At 42.8% G+C, this 24,085-nt stretch overlaps 1 protein-coding gene across 5 annotated transcripts; it reads left to right on the top strand.

Moving 5' to 3' along the window:
• Positions 1-1,115: 1,115 nt before the first annotated feature.
• On the top strand, positions 1,116-24,060 carry LOC117900719 (probable G-protein coupled receptor 179). Of its 5 annotated transcripts, none has more exons than XM_034811182.1 (14): positions 1,116-1,459; positions 11,842-12,872; positions 18,028-18,267; positions 18,326-18,384; positions 18,656-18,775; positions 18,836-18,916; positions 18,985-19,333; positions 19,390-19,458; positions 19,515-19,916; positions 19,993-20,187; positions 21,374-21,555; positions 21,612-21,723; positions 22,118-22,138; positions 22,445-24,060. In XM_034811182.1, the coding sequence occupies exons 2-14, from the start codon at positions 11,967-11,969 to the stop codon at positions 22,640-22,642; spliced, it is 2,934 nt and encodes a 977-aa protein (XP_034667073.1). In that variant the 5' UTR covers positions 1,116-1,459; positions 11,842-11,966; the 3' UTR covers positions 22,643-24,060. The 5 variants fall into 5 exon arrangements, with proteins under 5 accessions (XP_034667073.1, XP_034667075.1, XP_034667077.1 ...); XM_034811184.1 differs by having other exon boundaries at positions 1,117-1,459; positions 21,428-21,555; XM_034811186.1 differs by lacking the exon at positions 22,118-22,138 and having other exon boundaries at positions 1,117-1,459; positions 21,428-21,555.
• The last annotated feature ends 25 nt before the right edge of the window (positions 24,061-24,085 follow it).

Below are 24,085 nucleotides of genomic sequence, written 5' to 3'. Positions count from 1 at the left end.
TTCGGTGCCTCAGTTTTTATGGCTCTTCCTTGTGCCTCAATTTCTGGATTGCTTTAATAAACTTTTTCCAAGTGCTGAAATATTTTTTTAATTTCATAATATTCAGAATATTCATTGAAAGCAGACTAGAAAGTAGACTAATTTCTAAAGAAACTTACAACTTTACATTACACACGAATGTAAAACTTTAGGAAATTTTAGTTAAATTATTTTACAAAATTTATTTAACGCATTTGTTCAGATAAGTCTAATGGTGCTCCTGCTAGAATATTTTTCAAGCTTTCGAACACTCATTTCGTATTTAGAACCGCCGTCCTCTACATTTATTTCCCGTCACATAATTTATGGAGCTGATACATTATTTTTCTGACGGTCTACGAATTTCCGCTTAAGAAATAAAATGCATTTAAAATATTTCCATTTTCTATAGAAGTGCATAGAGAAAACTTTAATATTTTCATTTATGAAATCTCGTGCGCAAACTTTTTTGACTGCAATCAAAGAAGTTTTTATATCTGGACTTAAGGAGTATCAATTTCTTCTTTCATTTTTCTCGAGCAAAAAACTCCGCTCAAAATTGGTCAAAAATAAAACAAATAAAAAATCTGAAAAAAAAGTTTCCGCAGAAAATTCTTAGAAATTGCAAGCAATCCTTAAAACTTTTGATTGCATACTTGGGGTAGCTGCTGCTGGCCAGCAATAACGATACGTAAATATATTGATTGCTTGATTTAACCGCCCGAACGTGGATCATAAAAAAAATGTTTATTTCTGTGAGCAATATCGGAGTTACTGGTTAAGCCACAGGCTTTATGGATTATAATCAATACGGACATTTATGGGCGTACATTTTTTTATTGAAAAATTGTTTTGCCATAAAGGCTTAAAAACAGTTCGATTAAATGCTGTTAAATGGTGGATCGTGTCATGCAGTGGAATAGTATAGCAGAAAAAAAGGAAGTCATCAAAGGCTTTCAAAGTTGTGCTCAAATTTGATTAGTCTCTCTTTGTCTGATGAAATGTCCCAGCCACTAACGCAAACCCAAATTAAATTGTATATATAAATCAATAGAAATATGAAACAAAAATAGCAACTGAAGAATGTGGCGCATAATTTAATTTGTCAACAAAAAACTATCACACGAAATCGAACGCTCTGCCATAGCCCGGGTTAAACCAGCGCTAAATCAACTGCAACAATTCAATCCAAACCAATCCAATTCAACGAACAAGAAAGAAAGAAAGGAAAATCAACCAAAATCAACAAGAATTTCTGGTATTAATATTATTTGATGCGCGCGCTCATAAAAATTTACATAGAAAGCGACACCAGCAGCAGCAACAGCAACAGCAACAACAAACCAGACGGAAATACCCATCTACAACATCAAGAAACTGAATTGGTTAACCATGGAAAAGGCGTAACTGCCAACTGCTGACCCCGGCCATATAACTTTAGGTTAGTATGTCGTTGTTGTCTTACTGACTTTCCCCAGAGCAGAACAGAACAGAGCAGAGCAGAGCTGAGCAACCGGAATGGCGAGAAAACCATTTGCCTTTCCTTTCTTGCTTTTCGTTTTCCTTTTTGCATTCGTTTTAATGTTTTAGCCATTTTATTTCTGCTATTTTTGGATACTCTTACCAGCCAACGGAGGATAAGACTAATGGGATGGGTGCTGGCTATGGACATAGAAAAGTGTAGTCCAAATTCGTCACATCCAAGACGGGTGCATATTTCTTTTTTGCTGCGTTGCTTGCTCGCTCGCTCGTTTTGTTTATCCTTTGGCCCTGATCAAATAGGCATCATTTGCCTGAAGGCATCTCGAAAAAGGAAGGAAAAAGGTCGAGCCCAGCCAGACCGCGTCCGCAGCAGTGACAGCAATTTAAGCGACAGCCAGTTGATGTCTGTGTTGACATGAGCGAGCACGGCGACTCGACTCTGATATGAAACGGAGACCCGTTCATCTCGGGCCATCATCTCTCCAAGTGTACGAGCACAAGTGCGAGTCTGAGTGCCATGCCCTGCGCTATATTAACCCTATTTTTCTCGTAAATTAATTACGCCCAGCAGCTGGCGGAGCCTGTGACAGGAAAGCTGCCCAAGCCATTTTTATGAAATTTAATATTCCTGCTCTGTGGGGGTGCATGAGGGGGAGTGAATATCCATCTGGGCTATAAGGGATTGGGGATCTTTGATTGTGTAAAATAATCGCCATGGCATTTTTTTTAGCTTTTCTTATAAGATGCAAATTCTTTGTATCTGTCGAGCAGTTTCTGATGATGTCTGCCTATGGGGGAATAAATTAAATTCCCTCAGGCTCTTCTCGTTAACTCTAATCGCACTCGCCGAGGAACTCGAATTACTTCAAACTCGCTGTTACTCGCTGACCAGAATAACTTGTTAAAGAACTGAATTTAAGGCCAGTTTTCAGTATTTGTCCATGCTTGAGCTAAGCTTGAGAAAATGGTTCTACTTTTATTCATATTTTCAACTTTGGTCTAAGACCATCCCACACTTTCTAGCATAATTTCCTATCCCCTCATATATCATCGTCTCCTGCGACTTCCGGTTGTCGCTTTTGGCATTTGCCATTCCCACTGTCTATTTATAGGCGCCGCACACGCAGACCTCCCACCCACCCACACTGCTAAGAAAATTGAAAAGTAAATGACAGACAAAATTCTCATTCGTGAAAGCTTCGTTTATAAGTAGTCTTTTATAATGGGTTATACAGAACAATTTCAATATGTACATAAATATATATCTTGGAGTTTGGAAATTAATTTAATTTGGCTATAACATAAATTAAAACAGAACAGAAAACTGCCAGTGAGGCGAATAAAATCCCAATGGAACCTCCTAATAAAACTGGGCTACATATTAGAGAAGTTCCACTGTATTTATGTGCCTTCTCCTCGGACGTCGAGCAGCAGCAACGGAACTTTGCTTGTGTAGTGTGGCCAGGCCTATGCTTCGCTTAGCTCCACGCTTGACTCCCTCACCCACACACACACACACTAGCACGCAGCATAGCCCAGCATAACGGGAATTGTGGGGAATTTATTGAATTTTTATTGGATTTCTCTGGCGCGCCCACAAAACGGTAGAGAGAGAGGGAGAGAATGGAGAGAGCAGCACAAGGACCTGTAGTCGAGCAGCGCCATGCTGGCTGCTGTATACTCGTTAGGCGTGGCATAATTCATTATGTTGACTCACTTCCTCACGCCCCAGCCCCCTCCACTAATGACGTGCCGCGTGCTTTGCATATTAATGTGCCGCATTGCCCTGCATTCCACTGGCCACCCCCTCCATCCAACCGATTATGATTTAAAGCGCTGCCAACTGCATTGAATGGAATTCAATTTTTTCGGTGTTACTGGGCGGCAGGGGCTGGGCTTTCAAGGACGCGCTCTGTGATTAGCAACGGATTTCGTGGGGGAAATTATTACGCTGCAAAGATCAAAACCAGAATGGCCCTCGACTCCCCCGTTCTCTTAACCTTCTTAAATGTATCCCCAAGCCAACATTTGCCATTCAAGGTAGTCCGTTTACCTTTTCAAATCAAAACGAATGAGAGAAAGGGAGAAACCGCTTCTTCCTCTGAATTTGGGCATTCAAATGTATGGGTGTAGGTGTGCGTGTGTCTGTGTACACCACACAAAATTGTCGCTGGTGATTTGAGCAAATGAGAAAAAAAAAAAAGGAATATTCTGAGAACTTTTATATTTTAAGAATATTCTTAGGAAATTCTCATCATAGTAACCTTTTCATAAGAAATAATATTATTTTTGCATTCAATGCATAACAATAACAAAGAGAAAATAATTATTTATCAACAAATTTCAAAGGTAAATTAATTTTTACCATATTTTTGTAAGTAAATTGAATGCATATTGGCCAAAATTGAACCAATAAATTTCTCCTGCATTTACTTAGCCACTTCATAGCTATGGCATCGTGGTATGCTGTTGCCCTTGCTGCCCTGATGTATCTTTTGTATCAATGGAAACGGCAAGATCCATTTCATGAACTGAATGCTGTCAAGCCCATGATGCCTTCGGTGCTGGTCTTCATTGGCGTGCTGGATCTGATTGGCAACAAAGTGGAGTTGGCGCAGCCAATTCTCTATACGGCATGCTGGCCATATATATTCCTCTACGAGCTCATTGTATCGATCTTTGTGTTGTACCTCAGCATGAGTGTGTTTTGGCAGCCATTGGAGACCGTCATCGTGCTCATGATGCGCATAATACTGTGCGGCTATCGGCTTCAGTCGGAAGCAACCTACCAGCGCTACGAAGAGTATTGGATTGGCAGCATTACACTGCCACTATCACTGATTATTTTGGTTATGATATCCAGGCCCATGTTTTACTTGAGGGTACAGCTGATACGTAACATAGACACTGCAATGAAGTACTTGGAGCGCAGCATGAAGTTCAAGAAGGCAACCGAAAGACGACCACGGCTCTTACATTTCAAAAATAAATAAAATATAGCAATGCACATACATTGATAAATATTTAGTGCAAAGTAGAGAGCAGGCATTTAATACACAATTTAAAGTATGTACGCAAATTGCTGGCTAGCAAAATTTCACAGCAGGCTGCTTATCTAAACCAAAGCTACACATTCCCCATGGAAGTTGCTCTACACACGCTCCGTACTGTGCGCTGTCTTTGCATGTCTGCTCTTCCATTTCGATTGCAAAGTTTTGCCTTTGGGCTAAAGTTTTGCCAGCACAAAGTTGTGCTGTCGCCTGGGCGGGGTGGCTGGACTGGGCTTTGCTTTCGGTCTCCCAGCTCCCAGCTCCCAGTTCTAAGCAAACGTTTAATATTCACGCTTGAGCGCGTTTCCAGGCATGGGGGGTTGGGTATGCGGATGGGAATGAAAATGGATGAAAATGTGTGAACAGTTTGACGCTTATCTATGCCTTTGCGTTTTGACCAAATTTTATTGCCTGTTTCCAGGCCAAAACGTTGCCCGTTTCTGCTCAAGTGAGCAGCATCAGCAGCAGTTGAGTTCAGTTCCAGAAACAGAACCAGAGCCAGCGACAGTGGCTGTTATGCAACTGGAGTTCTGCCCTGCTCTGCCATTAGCAATTAGCCATCGTCCTGGCTGGCTGGCAGGAAGGAAGGAAGGAATATCCCACTGATGAGGATGTGGATGATGATGTCGACAGCAAAGCAAAGTTCATTACGGACTTGTAATGATATTAATCATATGCCATGTGGCGCTAATGAAGAGACAACCACATCCGCCACATCCACCCATCCGAGCTCACATCCTCAGCACGCAGTCCGTTCCGATTTCGCTCCTGCTAATGCCAAGCATTTAAAGCACTTTAAATGCAATTTGGAATTACTTGTGGAACGGCGCTTGTTTACATACCCGACAACATGGGCCACATCCCCCACACCCATCCGCAGTTGGCCTGCAATTGCGCTTCCCATTCGCTCCTTAACTGCTGTCGAGTTGTGTTCGTGCCGCGTTCCTGATTTCCCAGTCTGTCCAGAGCCCTGTCCTGCAGCTCTCCCCTCAGCTATCATTCAACTTTCATGCGAACATTTGTTTTCTCCTCGTCTGTTTTCCGCTTTGAAGGCAGCTCTGTGAGAGCCAGTCCGGCCAGTCGCCAGTCTAGTTCTCAATCTGCACGAATCAGCTAATTCACAGTGGTTCGTGACTGTGGCAACAATTGTGGCAAAGTTTTCTAGTCTTAAACTTGTTATTTATAAAGATGAAGGCTGTTATTTGCTTCTCCCATTTTATTTGCTACAAAATTCCACTTTTTTAGATATTTGTCGTTGTATTTTTACTTCTCATAGATATTGGAGCAGCTACTGAGCGCACTTAAATTTATGTTTTCATGCCACTGTTTCCCAGAAACTAGTCAACATTCTGACAAGTCCAGCGCCCAGCGTCCCATTCATGGCCCGACCAACCATCAACGGAAGTGCTCGTCGCCATTTTTAGTGCACTTCTTAAAAGTGCGCACATTTCCGTTCGGCATCAATGATTCGGACTTGGTGTAGATACGGCTCTTCCCTTTATCACACCCACTACTCTCCCACTCCTCCACTCCCTCGCACCATCCCCATTCAGCTGTCTCCCTCCCGACTCTGTCTGCCATTCGATTTTCCTATTTCGTTTTTATGCTCGTTCTTTTCTTCCCTCCAGCTTGGCCTCTGGCTGTTTTGGCTTCACTTTTGCTGATTTTAATTTTGGTAAAAGTTGTCACATTTGATTTTTAGCAATTGTTCGGTTTTATGTCCGCGCCATCCGCCCCACCATTGCCACCCAACCGGAGTGAGTTGCTTGTCTTTGGCCCAGCTTTTTATGGCGCTTTTTATGCTGTGCCATGTGGCTGTTGCTTTGTGTTAAGATATACGGCAGGGGCTCCAGCTTTAGTGCCTTCGTCCTGGAAAAACTGTTAGGTCAGAGCCTGACAGAGCCTGTTGCTTATACTCCCCCCCTGATGGTCTGGAAGTTTGTTTCTTAAAACAATAGATGAGGACAGAGGCAGAGGAGCAAAGTTGTGTGAAAGTAGAACTGAGGGTGGCACTAATTAGTGCGGATCGTAATTTATGTGTTTGCTTTGGTAATGAATATAATGAGATGGCTGAGCATTAACAGAATTTAAGTAGTTGCCAGCTGTAGAATGGATACAGCAGAATCGAGATTGTACGTTGAAATGAGACGTAAAGTTGAGGCTGGACATGGCTCGAGATGTACAAAGATGAATGAAAAATGGAGCGACATTCCTTGTGGACTTTAACTAAAGATAAAATATAAAACAAGAAAGCAATTTGCAGGCACAAGTACCCAAGGAATAGAAGAGAGAATTGCCTTTAAATTCTAAATAACAAATAAACATAATCAAGACTAATAACTGCACAGGAACCAACCACAAAGGACACAAATAGTCCAGCCAATCTGGCAAGACAAAGCCTAATTATTCCCAATCTAATAATGTTATTATGTAAATGAAGAGATTCCCTAATCTCTAATCTAATCTCTGGCAATAAATAACTTAAGCATATTTGTATGGCAGTTTAAGTAAACTGAATCTCTCGCCTCAGAAGCCACACTGATGACAACAATCTCCTGCATTGTCCTCTCGCTGCTGTGCAATCAATCCTTTCATTCTGCCGCCTTATAATGGGGTTTCATGTGCAAGCACTCTCCAGAGACAAAGGCAGAAGTGGGGGACGGATGCAAGATATTTATGCACTGAAATTTCTTATGCAATTAAGTGTTGGCCTTAAAGTCGGGTCACAGAGCAGACAACCCCCGACACAGTCCCCTCCTGCGGCTAAGCCTCAAATGACATCCTTGCCAGTCGCTGCTCCCTGGCCACTCGTTTTCCATGTCGTGTTGCCGCATGGCTGCACTCTGCTTGCACACACACATAGACAATAAATGCATATTGGATGCATGTTGCACGAGCGCACAGTTACGCCCAGCAGGAGTAGGATCTGGAACAGGAGGCTGCAGGAGGAAATAGTCGTACGAGTAGAATGAATGAATATAGAATCAAGTGAAATTTCGAACTTTTGTGTGAAAAGCGAAACTGTGAAACTGGCAAATGGAAAATGGACAAATTTTGTTTGTAAATAGCAATCGAGACAGCAATCGGAGCGACATTTTGCTTCACGCTCCTCCAAGCGAAATAAACATGAAAATATTCGTATACATTTTCGGGCTCACGAGATACTTACATCATGCCACATGTGTACAGTGAAAGCAGCCAAGAGAATTCGAGTAAATGTGGGACTGGAATGCTGCCTAGAAATATATGGGAACAGCTTGATAAAATAGAGCTTGTGTGTGTCCTATGAGGAAAAGACCGGGAATACATGTTCCCCGTTAATTTTACATCTTTTGATGGGAATTTAGTTGGAAGCTAAGCGGAGAAATTAAAGCTTTAAGGGACCTTCACATTACTTTCTTGGAGAGCAGCAAATACGTTGATCTGCGACAACCATGGCAGTGAAAGCTCATAGATATATGGGTCTATAAAGATTGTCCGAACAGGAACTGTCCGCTGCGAGAGCTCTCACTGTATAACCCAGCTATGGGTTCGTCTCAGTGGCTCTGTGTGCGTGTGCTGAGGCCCCACAACAAAGCCAATAAAAAGCTATGACCTCGAAAAGTTCAATTTTGTTGCTGTTGCTGTATATAAACGTTGAGTGTGCTTGACAATTTTTCACTTCAAGCAACAAATTATGCCGTAGCATAACATTAGGCACACCCACGCGCCCAGCCTTCGACATTTGGAGAGTGAACCTTAGCCCAGAACCCAGAGCATATCCCTTCTGCTGCTTGTGCTTGTGCGTGCCAAGCCGCCCCGCCAGCGACTTTATCTAAAAGCTCACTTAGACCCAAGTAGGCCAAGTAGATTACAGCCCAAAGAGCTGCTTGTCCATAAAGAAATATATTTTACATAGGCGGGCGGCTGAATGATGAATAGTCGTAATATATGAGTTTTGTATGAAATATGTGTGTGCCGCCATATGGTTATTTTTGTGACTAATTTTGGGCTACATTTATTATTAGATTTCGAGCATTGGAGGATGCAAAAATCATCCAAATGGATGGGAAACTTTGGGAACATAGTTAAATTTTGTTCCTGGTTTTAATCGAATAAAAACTAAAAAAATAGGACAAGCAAAACTTACTTAAAAGCGCGATTATGTGGACATTTTTATAAACATTTTCCGGGGAGGCAGGAAGTGTAGGAGCGGGCGACAGCACTTGAGTAAATTGCGCATGTAAACAGTGGCCCTCCTCCCCGGAAAAAAAAAGTGGGCCAAATACTCGCAAAGTGGGGCGCCAGACCCTGAAAAGTGATTAAAATGATTGTTGTACAACAATGTCCATGTCCTTGTAAGGGTTTTGCACCCTACCCTGCCTCATCCACTGCCAAAAAATAGCGTGCCATTACAGGGGGTTGCTGTTGGTGTCTTCCTTTTTCATTTTTGGTGTGCGAGTATCTAGGAAAAGCCTAATTGGAAAAGTGTTTTGGGACTGGCACTCGAAGCTTTTAGCTGGAAAATGCCTGACAAAGGCTCAGGGGGAAAGCGATTTCAAACGATGTTGTCTGATTTGTTGGCTTTTCGGTGGAAAAGGAAGGCCAAGGAGAGAGCGTTGGCGGCAGCGGGGGGTTGCCAGGGGGCACAGCTGCTTGAGCTTATTTAAGCAAAATAGGACAAAGGAATGCGAATGCGAATGCGAAAGGCGAACCGGCGAACAATTTGTCCTCGACGTTGTCAGCGGCACTCACTCGAGCTCGAGCTCTCTCTTTCGCCCTCTCTCTCTCGCCCTCTCTCTTGTGTTTCGGTTTCTGCTTCTCTTGCAATTGCTTTTGCTTGTTGCTCTCCCATTGTTTAATTGTTAAACATTATTCTCAATGTGTGTGTGTGTGTGTGTGTGTGCTTTTGTTGCATTGTTTGATTGTTTAACGCCCCCGCATTGTCTCTCCGTGGTGCGTGTGTGCGAAATAACATTTGTCTAATGAAAAGCTCTCTGCAAGCCAACGGGTCTTGTCTTGCTTGTTTGCCGCCGCCCTCTCTCTTCTTTCTCTATTCTCTCTTCATTCTTCATTCTGCTTCTGTTGGGTCTGGCTTTTTGTCTATTTTTAGCTCATTATTTTGCGCTAAGGGCAAATGTTGAGCCGGCCACAAGACATTTCATGTCCGGACACGCCTCGAGCTTCATCTTCACTCAAATTGATGAGCCACAACTAATACCACTGCAAACATGCATGCATGTACAGTATGTGTGTGTGTGTGTGTGTGTGTGTTCTGCTGGAATATTTGCATATTTAACAATTTCATTTGTATGATGAAATAATGCCATAATTTTAATTTATATTTGTTAGAGTTTCTTAAGAAAATCCTGCAAATGAAATCAGTTTTCAAGTGTTTTATTTGTATTTCCATTGCATGACATTTCCCCGCCCATTTGTCTCGATTGTTGCATTTTTCCTCTGCAAACACAAGCACAAAATAATTGCCCGAAATGCATAAATATTCATCTGTTAAAATATCTTTCTCTCTGACTTTGCGCCTGGAAATTTGCATGTTTGAGTTGCCACAGCGATGGACCTCAACAAATCAAAACTGTGAATTGAAATGCAAAGCTGGGGAAAGTGCAAACGATTTGGGATTTGGCCGCAAACAAACTGTGCAATTATGTTGCAAGCAGCAAGTGGAAAACTGGCAACGTGTCGGGGCCGGGCAGGTGACAGGCAGCAAACAGACACACGACAAGACAGCAGAACATGACACAGAATGCAGACCGAAATCTGGTTAATTGAAAAACTGCATATACGAGTAGGTAGACCCTCTTGCCAGATACAGACACTGCGATACGGATATGTACTCGTACATGCTCGCATCCTTGCCGCATTAGCTGCAGTTGAGCGAGTGTCAAGGTGAGGCCAGGTGAGCTCAGCCAGGCAGAAAACAGGCAGCCACAAACACACAGAATACTGGCAGAGAAGAGCAACGACTAAGGGACATCCTCTACTGGGAGACAATTCTAGTGTGGAACTGATTTAATTGATAACAGAACCGTCCAATAATGTGACTCGTAAGAGAGAACAAACACCACCAGGAATATATGTACCCACGTCTACCCTGATATCGCTACGCGTACCAGGAGATATCCCGAAAAATATTCTTGGCACTGCGAGAGTATAGTTTACCAGGTACCCCTCCTGTCCTCTCCTCCGGCTGCTCCTGGCATCTGGCCAAATCACGTAATCAGAACTTGTTTATGGCGCATGTGCCAACTGTCTACGACTGTGCCTGGCCAAGTCCTGCAATTCAGAAAAAAATAAAACTACAAAAAACAGTGGCCTCCCCTCCCCGCTTGCAGTTGCAATGAAAATTAATTTCAATTAGCGGAAATTGTTTTTACACCTGTTTGCCTTCCAGCACGTGGCAATCGTCGAAATGTTTTGGCCAATTTGTGGCCTGTCAACGCATTGACGGGTTATTCGGTTGGTTGTCTGGCCGCACAGCTAGTTATGCCACTGCTCCCTCCTCCATTCATAAATGGGAATCAGAGACCAAAAAAAATGATAGCGCACCGGCAGGCGACACTTGAGAGCTGCAAGTGCCACGCCCAGTCCCCAGGGGCCACGTAACGAACTAAGCGGCAGCTCTTGGTTTTTCCCATTTGCTGTGGAAATGCAAATGGAAATGGTAAAGGTTGGAAGAAGAGGGAAAATCTCCAACAACAATTGTGCGGAATAAATAATTTAAAGTGGTTTAATTACATCAAAAGCCACCACAACACGACACGAACATAAAAGTTGATTAAAATATCAGGAAATAAAACCTAACGAGGAAACAGGAAAATTATTTTGGCAGATAATAACAGAGGATTTGTACAAGTATTTCCGCTTAACAACTTTAATTTTAGCTAAATATTATAGAGTATTTGTATGGTCGACTTTACCCTTGTTCTATCCACCGTTTTCGCTTCAATCAGGCAAGTGGAAGTGCAGCAACAGCTACGTATATTTGTAAAGGTTCCCAATTAGATTCCAATTGGCGAGCAATGAAAACCTTCCAATTGCCAGTTCCCTGGGGGTGGATGGGAATAGAATTTCACGTTCAATTTTGGTTCTATTTCTGGCTGAGAGCCGGCTCGTCGGGGGAAATGGACTTGATGGAAAGGCAATCAACATAAATTCGTTTACCGAATGCAGTTACAGTTAATTGATCATGAATATGCAACTGCAAATATTTAACGACAGTTTTATTATTTATTTATACTACAAATATTTGCTATCCAAAACTAAACGAAACGTTTTTTTCTCAATTATGCAGATGAGCGCGCTACTGTGCCACAATTTCGTTGTACACCTGCAGACGCTGCCACGCACACGACGAGCCTCACCCTCAGCACAGGAAACAACGCGAAAAGCAAAAAAAGCGAAAGCAACATCAGTGATATGGAAATGTGCATAGAGAAAAAGGCGAAAAAGTCTAAAAAGTCAAAAAATGAAACAGCTGAGAGTTCAATGCAACAGCAACAGGAGCAGCAGAGCAACAAAGATAACATTTATCAAAAGAAATGCCACCAAAATCAAACGAAAACTCAAGGAAAGCAAACACATAAAAGCAAAAGCAGCATCAAAAGCAGCAGCGACTGTAGCAACAACAACAACAACAACAACCAAAGAGATCGAGACCACCTGAAAAAGCAACAAGAAAACCAACGAACAAAACTTAAAACAAAAGCGACATCATCAAAAGGCAGCAGCGACGCCAACAGAAGCTGCGTCGTCGTCAGCAGCAGCATCATCAAAAGCAGCAAAGTCAACGCCAGCAGCAACGTCAGCAGCCACGCCATAAACAACAACAACAATTGCTGCACACAATTAAACACGCTCTATTTGCTGCTGGTGCTCTTAATAGTTGGCCTCGCCCACCACTCAGCCACTGCCTCCCCTTACGAGAGCAGACGTGATGCTCTTTTGGCCTACTATAAACGCGCACACCTTCAGCAGCAGAGTGCCGCCCGCGGTGCTGTCGCTGTCGCTGCATCCGTCACCTATGCGGGGGGACCGTCACAGTCCCTGGAGGAGTACCATTTACACGATGCCTCTGCTGTGGATTTTGATGAGCTAACGCCCACAGTCAGCGTTGTCTCTGCCCTAAGCCGGGCAGAGCGTTTGCGTAAGCGTAGCCCCATCCCAACAACGCCATCAACTGCCAGCACAACTGTAACTGCAACTGCAGCGGAAGGAGCAGCAATAACAACAGCAGAGGCCGCAGCGGAGGCAGCCAGCAGCAGCAGCAAAAAGCCAGAAGAGAAATGCGATCCAAAAGTATTGGAAATGGTGCCAGATGAGCCGGTAAGTGTTTGCTCACAAAAAATGGGAATTTTCAAATGATGAAATATTAAAACCTCTGAAAAGCTATCTGTGTAGATATGTGGACTTTTAGGTTTTAGTTTTATGGAAAGGTTAGTCACAGTTGCTTGCAGGGACTGGGAGAGGAGTGCGGAAATGCCTCACCTTGAATAAGTGCACTCCGATAGCGTCTAACTGTAAATGTGCTTACCCACCACCGCGTCTGAGTCAGCCAATGCTTCAGTCTCAGTTTCTGCTTTCGTCTTGCTTCTACTTTCGTCCGCCCTCACTTTTGTCACTGCACTCACCATAACGGCGCCGTTTACCGTTCTTTTTGTCTGCTTTTCGAAGGTGCTCTTCACTCTCTCAAGGTAATGGCAACAAAAATACGCGATGACAGAGAGCGTGGAGTCACATTAGTTTTGCATGGACGGATGAGCTCTCTATAAATGCACTGAAAGGCTTACTTTGGCTCTTTGGAAAGTGTGAAAGAATAAATAGCTGATGCAATCGAAAATGTGACACGAAATGGGTAAAGAGGTGGGAAATATTAAGGTGGTAGGGAGCATAACATTTCTTTCCAACTTATTATTCCGTCTCATGCCAAAGGGAAAGATAAAAAACAGCTTCAAGGTCCGGCCAGAGCATTTCTAAACTAAAAACGTTGCTTTCTTGCAACTGAATAACTTAGAGCCAGCTTAAATAAAAGTAAGAAGCGATTAACCTTGACTTGGCCAGCGCTTTTCCTTTCATAACTTTTGACGGACATTGTGGGAACGAGTGCAGCTTGCACCAAGGCAAAGACAATTAGCGACAATTTTCCGAATTTCCATCGCGACAGTTGAGAAAGTGTTGTCGCTTGGGTGCAAGTGCGGCAATAATCAATAAAATTGCTGAGAAGGCAAACCCACATAGAAAGTGTGCTGGCTGTAACCTGTTCCCTTCAATCTCTGTGGCCCCTCAGTCTCCTTTTCATGCTGACTCAAATCTTTACGCAAATCTGCACCCTCGAAATTCAAATCCTCTTCCCCATTTCCACCCGCACCCAATCCCACTTTCCGCAGAGTGTGTGCGTCCCGCCCACCTTGTCGAGTGTCGTAAAAAATATTACGCACACGCCCATGTCTGACGCAAATAGATTTCTGTGGAAAGTTCAGTTCGGGAGCTTGAATAGGGAGGTAGCTGTGAGAAGTGGAAGACGAGTGGTTGCAGGGCTTACACAAAAACCGCGGGATTTCGGAAAGAGTTGCGGCATGTCCTGACAGCATGTCATATGTGCTACAGTCTGTGCCACCTCCTTGTCGTGTGCCTCTTTCTGGTGATTCTTGAACAAGTTAATTAAAAGATGCTAATGATGTGACGGGGCCAGAGCCCCAGGCACCCATCTAGAACAATATTTTAATTGAATTTGCATGACAATTGCAGCCAAGGACGACAATGGGGCGACTTTAAAGCTCCAACAGCTGAACTGACATCTCATCAAGTATTCAGTCAGAGCCGCAAGTCCGTCAGTCGGTAATTTACTTCGCTTACTTCGCTATTTTTAGCCAACTACGCGAATCCTATAAATATTCAAGCGTGCCACGGGCGGGTAAACAAGGTTCGATACATGACGTGCACGGATCGATACCCTAATAAGTTCCCGCTGACGCAATCGGAGACGCCACTGTGCGGACGGCCATAATTAAAAGACAAACAACGAGCAAATGGCTGGCGAAATGTGTAAATTGCCATGGAGCATCCTCATGGCTGCTATCTGATGCGACCGATTTGAATCTCAAGTGTGGCCACTGGCCAGCCGGGGACAAAGTAATAAATGTGACGCACATGAAACAAGAGCAGCAGCAGGAGCGGTGATGTGCCGTGCCGTGTCGTACTGACAGTTGCCAGCTCGGGCATCATCCTGGCTTTTGTTTGCCTCTCATCCAGCTCTCTCACACTCCCCATCTTTTTTCTGTGCCTTGCGGTCAATGGCGAACGCCATGTCGAATGCCTGTCAAGCATTATTGTGGCTATCGTTGTTGCTGCTCTTGCTTTTGCCATCCAGATTCTGTTGCTTTCAAGCACTTTCCCAACGAGGCAGCGACTGATTTTCATTGTGCAGCTTATGATTATTTGGGATTTTACTGTATGGTTTTGATGTAAGGAGATGCTGCCACGTTTAGCCAGTACTTTGCTGTTGCTGGCCATGCTGCCAACTGCCAGGCTTGCCTCGGCTTGTGGTCTCTTTTGTTGTGTGTGTGTTGAGCCATCTCTTTGTCTTTCTGAGCGTGCCGTTTCCAGTGGCAACTTTGAAGCAGAAAAGTTATTAATAATTATTTGTATACATACATTCTTCACTGTATGGGATGTTCTGGACACGCATTTTGCTGTTGTCTGAACAAAAAATCTGTTTTCAATGCCCCAGGCGGAAGGCCAAATTGATATAAAACTGATTTTAAAAGTGCACGAGATATAAGCTTGCTATCAAATTTAAAAAGCTATTAATATTTATGGTAGCTGCAGGATAAATTGAGATTTCTTTATGATTACTCAGTAGATTTTGGCTTTTAATTAAGTGTACGTCAGAGGATGATTTTCTTGTGTGAGTGATGTTTAATTTGTTTGGATGTCATCTAGTATTAAAAGCTTTTTTTGTTGGCAAACACACACATCTTTTGACGTTTTGTTTCATAGATTTTGCATGTTTGCATTTAGCATGTCTTTATGGTTTGTTTACCACTCAACATATTCAAAGACTTTCCATTGACTTAATACATACCTATTAATCAACAAGTAACAGTAATGAATATCCACTTAATAGAATCATTTATGTTATTCCGATGTGTATGTTAATCAAGCCCAAAGCGACACTCTGCAAACATCCGTAGCAGTCAGCTTATGTCACTCGCCGTGTCACTTTGAATAATGAAATGAATGCAAGTGGAATGCCTTGGCTACCGACAGCTAATCGCACTTCGGAGTGAGATTCGCACAGCTTGTCAACAACAGTTGTACCAAAGGAAAGGGAACAATAAAATAGTAAAAACTATACAAAGATGGTTTAGCAATACGAACATTACATACCCTTTGCTTACAAATTAGAACAAACAAAGAGGAATGAAAGAGGGCACAGCACGTTGTAAAATATAATTAGACATTTTATTACTCTCTTTGCGTTGGTCAACCAGATGATAATTTAGCTATTACTTTAGGCTGATTCATTGCTGTTCTGCCTGTTGCGTACAACTGCAGGAACACAATATACCTTTGTGTCCCAATGAGTACCCCGCATAACGAGAGAGAAACAAAAAACACAGTGTCGGACATATTTTATTCATTAAGCACAAAGCATAGAAAATAGGAGGAAAAACATGCAAATGACAAAAGCAACAACAACAGCAGCAGCATCAAAAGCACAGAGCAAAGGAGAAGAAGAGAATGAAAAAAGCACAGAGGCCGTGTATACAGCGACAGCTACAGTTACAGTTACAGTTACTGTGCCCACCATGTGCCATGTAAATATTTTTATGGTCATAAGTAAGAATTTTGTACATGCCAAAACGTGTGCACGGAGAGAGAGCGTATGGGAGTGTCGCTGGAGCGGGAGAGTGGAAGAGAGGGAGCCCACGGAAGATGCAGATGTGAATGCGGAGAGAGCTCTCGCATGGACATTAAAAAGCCAGTAAAACGAGCCTTACTGATTTCATTTGGCAGCCAGCCTCTCTTTCTCTCTCTGTCTCTGTCTCTCTGTACGCGTCTGCTTCTGTTTGCGAAGTGTCTAAGCTCTTGGCATAGTTGCACACACAACACACACACACACCCATGTCCATGTGGGGTTCTTGTTTGCATATGTATGCATGTTTTATTGCACACACTCTCGGCTCTGTGCTTTGTGGTTACCGCTATTTACAAGTGTTTTCCATACAAATTTATGCTGTACCCTATATCTGCCACTTTTTGGCGAGGGTATATGCATTCGAAGCAGAGCACGCTCATGGTTTCAGTATTCACTGTGGGAAAGCAGTGGAACTACACATGGCTACTGCCCAAATGGTGGTAGTATACTTGCTATAAGTACATAAAGATGTGCAATTTGCAGCCGCCCTCCCATCAGAAGATATGCGCATCTCATATTTGTTAGGGTATCTTAATGTTTACGATTTTGCTTACACGGTACACACACAATTTCGGAGGTTCTTCTCCTGCCTTCCACTTATTGCTTTTACCTTGATATGGTCAGATATGTACATACATATATACATACGTACATTCCTACACAAGTACCCAAAAATATTCGTTTCTTGTTGTTAATTTATTTTGGGGGCTTTTGAAGCGTATACGCTTTCGGGCACTGCTAATGGGGAATGTCGGTTTTAAAAGCCAAAAGGTGGCCGTGTCCGTGGCTACATGACTCACCCACAGGCGGCGGGAGCCATCCCGTCCCATCCCATCCCTTATGTGCATGTCTTTGCTGTGGTTACTTTTGTTTCCAAAAGCCATAATGATGTCATCAAAGCCCAGTAGGCCATGCCCTTGCCTGCCATTACTTTTCGCACTGCTTCTCCGTGCGTAGATCTCGAGAGCCGGTTGTAGCGTGTAAATTATGTACAAACATTTGGTCAGTTAAGAGCCGAACAAACATGGATTAAAAACATTTGTGCAGCTTGTATTATCGTATGTAGCTTGTAAATCGTATTATTTACCAGCTGGAACAAAACTTTTTGTGCATTCCATGCGGAAGGTGTTGGTCTGTGTGGAACGTGTTCTGGGCGCCATGTGAATAATTAATGGACAAAGGGTCAGGGTCCTAAGCCATGGCAAATGGTCTGGTCAGGCAAATCACAACCCTCTCTACCTCCCTTCCTCAGCGTACACATAATTCTTGTTCGTATTCGCACCATTAACAGGTAACCTTTGCTGAAGCTGGGATGGCACTTACTTAAAATTAAATTACAAATTACGATACACTGACAAAAGCTAACACCCATACAAAGCAATTGATTTGACAGCAACAGCAATGTAAAATGATAAATAATTTTTTTAATTGCACATTTTTTACTGCAGAAGATATCTTGGGAAACATTTTATAATTTGTACATATAATTTTCCATAAATATTCCATTTTGCTTAACCATTTCCAATGCAATTAATAGCTTTTCCATTATGTTCTTTGCAGTTTTACGACTTTACCGACATTGCCGAGGATGCCGCACGCCAGTTTATTGAATTTCTATCGAATAAATTCCCAAATGCCAACACACCGATTGCCATCGACGAGTCAACACGTGCGGAGGTGAGCCGTCGGGCCAACAGTATTGCCAGCTACGCCCTCAACGAGGATGAGAATCTCCTGGCTTTTGCCATTGCCGCGCCGAGCATACACACAGTAGTCGTTAAATTCAGGGATAATGTCACGGTATGCATACGCTAATCAGCCATAAATGGGGAGGAGATATTAATGATGTGTGTTGCAGATACCGCCAGATCAGGTGCATAATAAGGCGTTTTTGGGCTCATACTGGCGGGAATTGGGGTAAGTTTAATAATGTTTGGAAACCTTTTAAGCTGGATTTTTTTTTCTTTTTTAAATTGATTCGAGTTGCATCAAAAAAGTATGCTAAAACTTTTGAAAACTTGCCTTAACCTTAAACTTACTCTTTTTTGCCTTACTGCGATTTTCTTTTAATTTTTAATCGATGTAAAATGATGTGAAAGTTTTAATTTAAATGAGTCAACTCACTTATTGGGTAACCATTGTTATTCAACTATTTATTCAATTATTTCAATTCCCTTTCCTCACGTAGCGCGGCCTGGAACAGCAGCGATGGCACCCAGGAGTGGGGCGCACCTTTTCGCGACTGCAACCTGTTGACGCGCCGCTGGCTGTGGCCGTTTCGCATATCATTCACCGAGCATAGAATCAAGTGAGTTGCCTACCTCCCCAAAAGAGAATAGTGAAATCATCAATTTGTAACAAATTTCAGAATTGTGGCAGCTGCCTTTATTGCCGCCGATGAGGATGTGTGCAACGATGGTCTGGAGGAGGTGTTTGGGCGTCGTCATGGGTGAGCTACAGAGCACAGTTTCCTATCGAATATATAAGTGAATGATTGATGAGTTATTTCTCTTGCAGTTGCGATCGAAATACTACTTTCTGCCTGCTCACGGAGAACAAACCGGCGGCCACGCGGGATGTGTACACGTGCCTCTGCCGGGAGTCCTTCTATCTGCCAAACTCTACGCTGCAGGGCTTCCGAGGCGATGTTGTGGAGTTGTCCGAGGGCTACGACAACTACTCGTGCATTCCGTGTCCAGGCGGTTGCTCAAACTGCGACCAGCATGGTGTGTGCCTCAACTTCCAGGAGGAGGAGGCCCTCAATATGGATGCCTGTTTGCGTCTGCTGGTGGCCATTGTCCTGGGCGCCTGTATCCTGTGCTGTGTCGTCCTGGGTGTGATTGTCTTCAGACAGCGCAAGAGCAAGGTGCGTTTCCTGGTGCAGTGTTTGTGCGTTCCTTTCTCATGTTTTTGACTTTCTAGGCCATTGCCTCGGGCATGTGGACTGTGCTGGAGACGATACTGCTGGGAATTGTTTTACTTTATGCATCTGTGAGTGATCTTTTTTGCTGATTCACCCATTCCCTACTAAACTCATTCCCTTACAGGTTGCCGTCCATTTCTTTCCCGCCTCCACCGAGCGCTGCCTGCTGGAGCCCTGGCTGCGGGAGCTGGGATTCATCACCTGCTACGGCGCCATCATACTGAAGCTGTACCGCCACCTGGTGGACTTTAGGACACGAAAGGCACACCGCTGGGTGCTGCGCGACGTGGATCTGCTCAAGTATCTGGGCGCCATGGTGTTCGCTGTGGTGTGCTACATGTCCGCCTTCACGGCCTCGTCGCTGGACCTGCTGGAGAGCGCCCAGTTGGAGAGTCTGCGCGAGGCGAGCACCAACACCTGCCATCCGCTCAAGTGGGAGCTGGTGACGCAGACCAGCGAGATACTCATCCTGTGCTTCGGCCTGCACCTCTCCATAGCCAGTCGCAATGCCAACACTCAGTTCCGGGTGAGATGCGGAGACCCTAAGCGGATTCCAAGTGGGTCAAATGCATTTACAAGTAATTTCCTTTCGCCCACGGCAGGAACGACAATTTCTGGTCACCGCCCTCACGCTGGAGTTCCTCGTCTCGTCCAGCTTTTACTTTCTGCGCTTTGTCTACCTACCGGAAATGAGTCCCAGCGCCATACTGTTGGCCCTCTTCGTGCGCTCCCAGCTGACAAACAGCTTTGCCCTGGGTCTGATATTTGTGCCAAAACTGTGGTATCAACACAAACAGGTAACCCAACGTTTTCGACACTCTTCAGTTGATTGAAGCTCTTTTGTTTTAATTTTATGTTTTACTCTTAATTTCGTTTGGGTTTCATTTTTCGTTTCAAACAAGGAGCGTAGGCAATTGTGTGGCGTTACGAGTACAGACTCTACTTAGCGGTACTTTAGTCACTCTCTCTGCCCCCTACCCCATATACATGTGTGCGCTTTGTGCTTTTGTCCGTCGCCGTCAGGGTTGTCATCGTCGTTGCCATTTATCGTTGCCATCGATAGAGTTGTATTTGGTCTCGTAATATTGAAAATTTGCTGAGGAAACGATTTTTGTTCAACTAAAACGTAACAAGAGCTTTGTTGCTTTTGCTAAAAACAATTAATTATTTCATTTGGTTTTGGTTGTTTGTCTTACTTTTGATTTGGAGTATAACAAAATTAACATAATTTTAGTATTAAGCTAACATTTTGATGAATTATTAGTCAAGCTATGAAGTTGCTGCAAGTGTGTCGTTTTGTCCCCCGAATGTTTGTCTTTAGTTAAATTTGCGAACTTTGCACCTGCACTTGATTTTGCATGACATTTTATTTTCCAGCACACTTTTCTTTGCATGTCCTGTTGAGTTTTGCATGTCTTTTGTACGCAAAAAAAAAAACAATGCTAACAAGTTAATCAAAAATCAACTAGAAAAACTATGACAAAAATCGATTTCCTTTCAAAATCCCCAATACGACGCATATACCTACAAAATACTACTAGCATTCCCAGAATTTACTTACTTCCACTCGCCTCACGCCTCTCTCTCTCTCTCGCTGTCTGTGTCTCTCAACCTGAAACTCTCTCTCTCTCTGTGTAGTCTTCTATAGCTAAAGTCCAACTTTGTTAAGTTTTATATTCCGTTTTTGATTTCCTTTGAACTTTGTTTATCTCATTTCCAGCACAACATCAGACAAACCCATAGCCAATGATCGCAGAAAATCCCCACTCTACTCCATCTCAAACACAACACTCAATCACTCATTCACTCAGCACTCATTCACCTACATATCCACTGCACAGTTTCGATCTTCAGTTTCGAGTCTCTATATATTTTTGCTCCTTCTTTCTATATACTTGTGTACTTGCTCTCGGTTTGAGTTCGGTTTACGTTTTACTTCCTGAGTGTGGTTTGCGGTGTTTGTTGCATCTTCATAGCTTGCAGGTTCGTTCGCTAGCGTATGATCTATCAATACGTTTACCTGTGGATGCTTTCAAGGGTGCTTCACACGATGCCGGCCAACGTTTGGGCGGTGGCTACGCAGGCCTTTGCCTGGGTGACCCCGACATCGGTGAGCTGACCATATCCGAAATGAGTCCCGAGGATATCCGCGCTGAACTCAAAAGGTAGTACCCATCGATCGCTGTTCTTCCGTTTCATATCTGTACTTATTCCTTTTCAGACTGTACACACAACTTGAGATTTTGAAGAACAAGACCTTGAGACAGGACAATCCGCACATTAGCAAACGACGCGGTGGACGCAAGGCGGGTCATCGTCGCTTCTCATTGCAGGTGAGTCCGAGTCAGGGGTCAAGCCAACTGTCACCAGTCCACCACGGTGTAGTCGTAGTCATCGCGCTCACTGTACATGACATCACCCAAAATGAAGGAACGGGGTATAGGGAACTCAGATTGTGTCTACCAATTGTTTCTGAATATTCTATAATGCTGCCTATTCCAAGCTATCCCTAGATCTTTCTCTTCCTCTAACTCTCTCTCTCGCTATCAGTCTCTGTCTCTGTCTCTATACTTCTCAACTGATTCCCCTTGTATGTGACTTGTATTACTAAATATATAACTACATATATATCATTGTTCTTGTCATGACTATGTACAATACTCGTATATTCGAATCCCACCACCACAACCACCAACTAAAACCAATACCAAAAAATGTTCAATGTAGAAAAAGGGCAGCAAGGATAAGGTAAGAATGTCAGCATCTCTCTCTCTAAAGTAAATCTAACCTAACCAAGCTAACCTAACAAAATATGTGTGTTGTGACTGTACCTAAAACTAACCTCAAATAAAATATGAGAAATCTCCGCCGCACGTTTGTCTATTCAACTAGACCCCCAGTCCTACCCTTCCCGTACCCCACTCTCTGTGTGTGTGCATGTGTCCGTCCATAGATAGCACTTCATTTGTCTAACCAGAATGCACACGAAAACGAATTAGAATTACTTAGTTGCAATGAGTTTAAGTCACGTACTAAGAGATCGTTATTCCGCAGGCTCTAAGTGCCAAACACCGCAGCAACAAGCATCATCAGGACATTGAGATCACCGAGGCGGAGCCATCCCGTACACCCGAGGACTCCGTATGCAGTGCCGAGGGCCCGACGGATACCTATGCGGAAATATCGGGCGTGTCGCATTCAATGCTCTCCCATTCGATGGTCTCGCACTCTATTGTCTCTCACTCGAAGTAAGGAAGTAAACGATATTCCAGCGACAAGAAGGATTTGTATATAAGTATTAAAGGATACGATAGTACATGTTTGTATGTGTAGATATCTATGTGTATGTATATGTATGGGAGTATTAGGGTGCAGCATAGGTAATATATAGCAAAAAAAAAAAAAAAAAAAAAAAAAAACACAAACAATAAAAGGATTACTTTAATTTCGCAATGAAAGAAAAACAACAAAACCAAACAAAAGAGCAAACTGAACAAAGGCAAACACAAAACACAAACAATAAAAAAACATTACTTTATTTAATAAAAAAAGGATAGAAGTATTGTGGAGAGATAAGAAATGGAAAGAGCAGATGAGTTTTGTACAATTTTGATAAACTTTTAGATGATTTTACGTTGTTCATTTCTCTCAATTTGATTTCGATTGATTTCGAGCAAAGTTGTACGAAAGAGAGCGATTAAACAGAGCCCACCTGCGTAGGTAAACGATAAAACTAAATCTAAAACAAAGGAGTAAACGACAAGAAACTAATTATTGATAGACCTATTCCTACTACACACTTTTGAGTTTAACATCTAAGTTCCTCAACAGTTACTAAAACTCGATTCTTTTGCCAATTATTTCGAATCCAACCGAACGAACACTCGAATACTCGTAGAATATCCTAACCAAGCCGAAGGTCTCTCTATAAATTAAGGAGAATACTCGTGTTTGGGAGAGGGGGGCACAGCGAAAATCATTTTTAAAGAACAGTGAATAATCAGTTGTAAATTTGAGCTTATAGGCATTAAAATCTAGTAATGAAATTCCCTCACTACTATCGTACACTTTACATCTTACTAATTACCTAATAATATATATTTGTATTATATATTGTATACGTGTAATTCCTACATTTTCCCATCCAAGACCGAACGGTGTAAACTTTTGTGTAAATACTAAGTGCAGTACGTGCCATACTCAAGATAGAGCCGAGGCACTTGTTAACTTTGTGTGGCAGTTACAGAATGAAATCGAAAAGATCCGAAAGGATGAGTGGGTAATGCTTAATAGATGCTTAAGTACATTTTTTTGTAACGTAACTAGCCGAACGAATTCTGTCTCAAGTATTATTCCCATTTGCAGTTGATTTCCCCAAGTTTTAGATCCAATCCCAGAGAATGTTTAATATCCGTTGTTTCGAAGGCGGTAGATTTGAAAAAAAATAAACCACAAAGTGAATACATTTCAAATGTACGCAATACATTTTTGGATGCGCTCGTTAGAATGTTTTTGGGGGGAGAACAAGTCCATAGAAAACGTATAGTAAAGTTACATCGGGCATTTATATGGGATATGGTATACATATACACATATACATATAACAAATATATACAGATAGCGAGTAAAACATGGCAAATGGTTAAATTAGGTAAACATACAACATGCATGCAACAAATTGAGCATTTAAAACAA

Source organism: Drosophila subobscura, chromosome U (genome assembly GCF_008121235.1).
Source record: "Drosophila subobscura isolate 14011-0131.10 chromosome U, UCBerk_Dsub_1.0, whole genome shotgun sequence".
NCBI lineage: Eukaryota > Metazoa > Arthropoda > Insecta > Diptera > Drosophilidae > Drosophila > Drosophila subobscura.
This window is presented reverse-complemented; position numbering and strand designations above follow the sequence as displayed.

Bases quoted from the DNA above. Each gene is read 5' to 3' on its own strand.
- LOC117900719 (XM_034811182.1), top strand. From the start codon at position 11,967: ATGGAAATGTGCATAGAGAAAAAGGCGAAAAAGTCTAAAAAGTCAAAA. The intron at 18,776-18,835 runs GTGAGTTGCCTA...AACAAATTTCAG, and splicing joins TTCACCGAGCATAGAATCAA to AATTGTGGCAGCTGCCTTTA. The intron at 22,139-22,444 runs GTAAGAATGTCA...GTTATTCCGCAG, and splicing joins AAAAGGGCAGCAAGGATAAG to GCTCTAAGTGCCAAACACCG.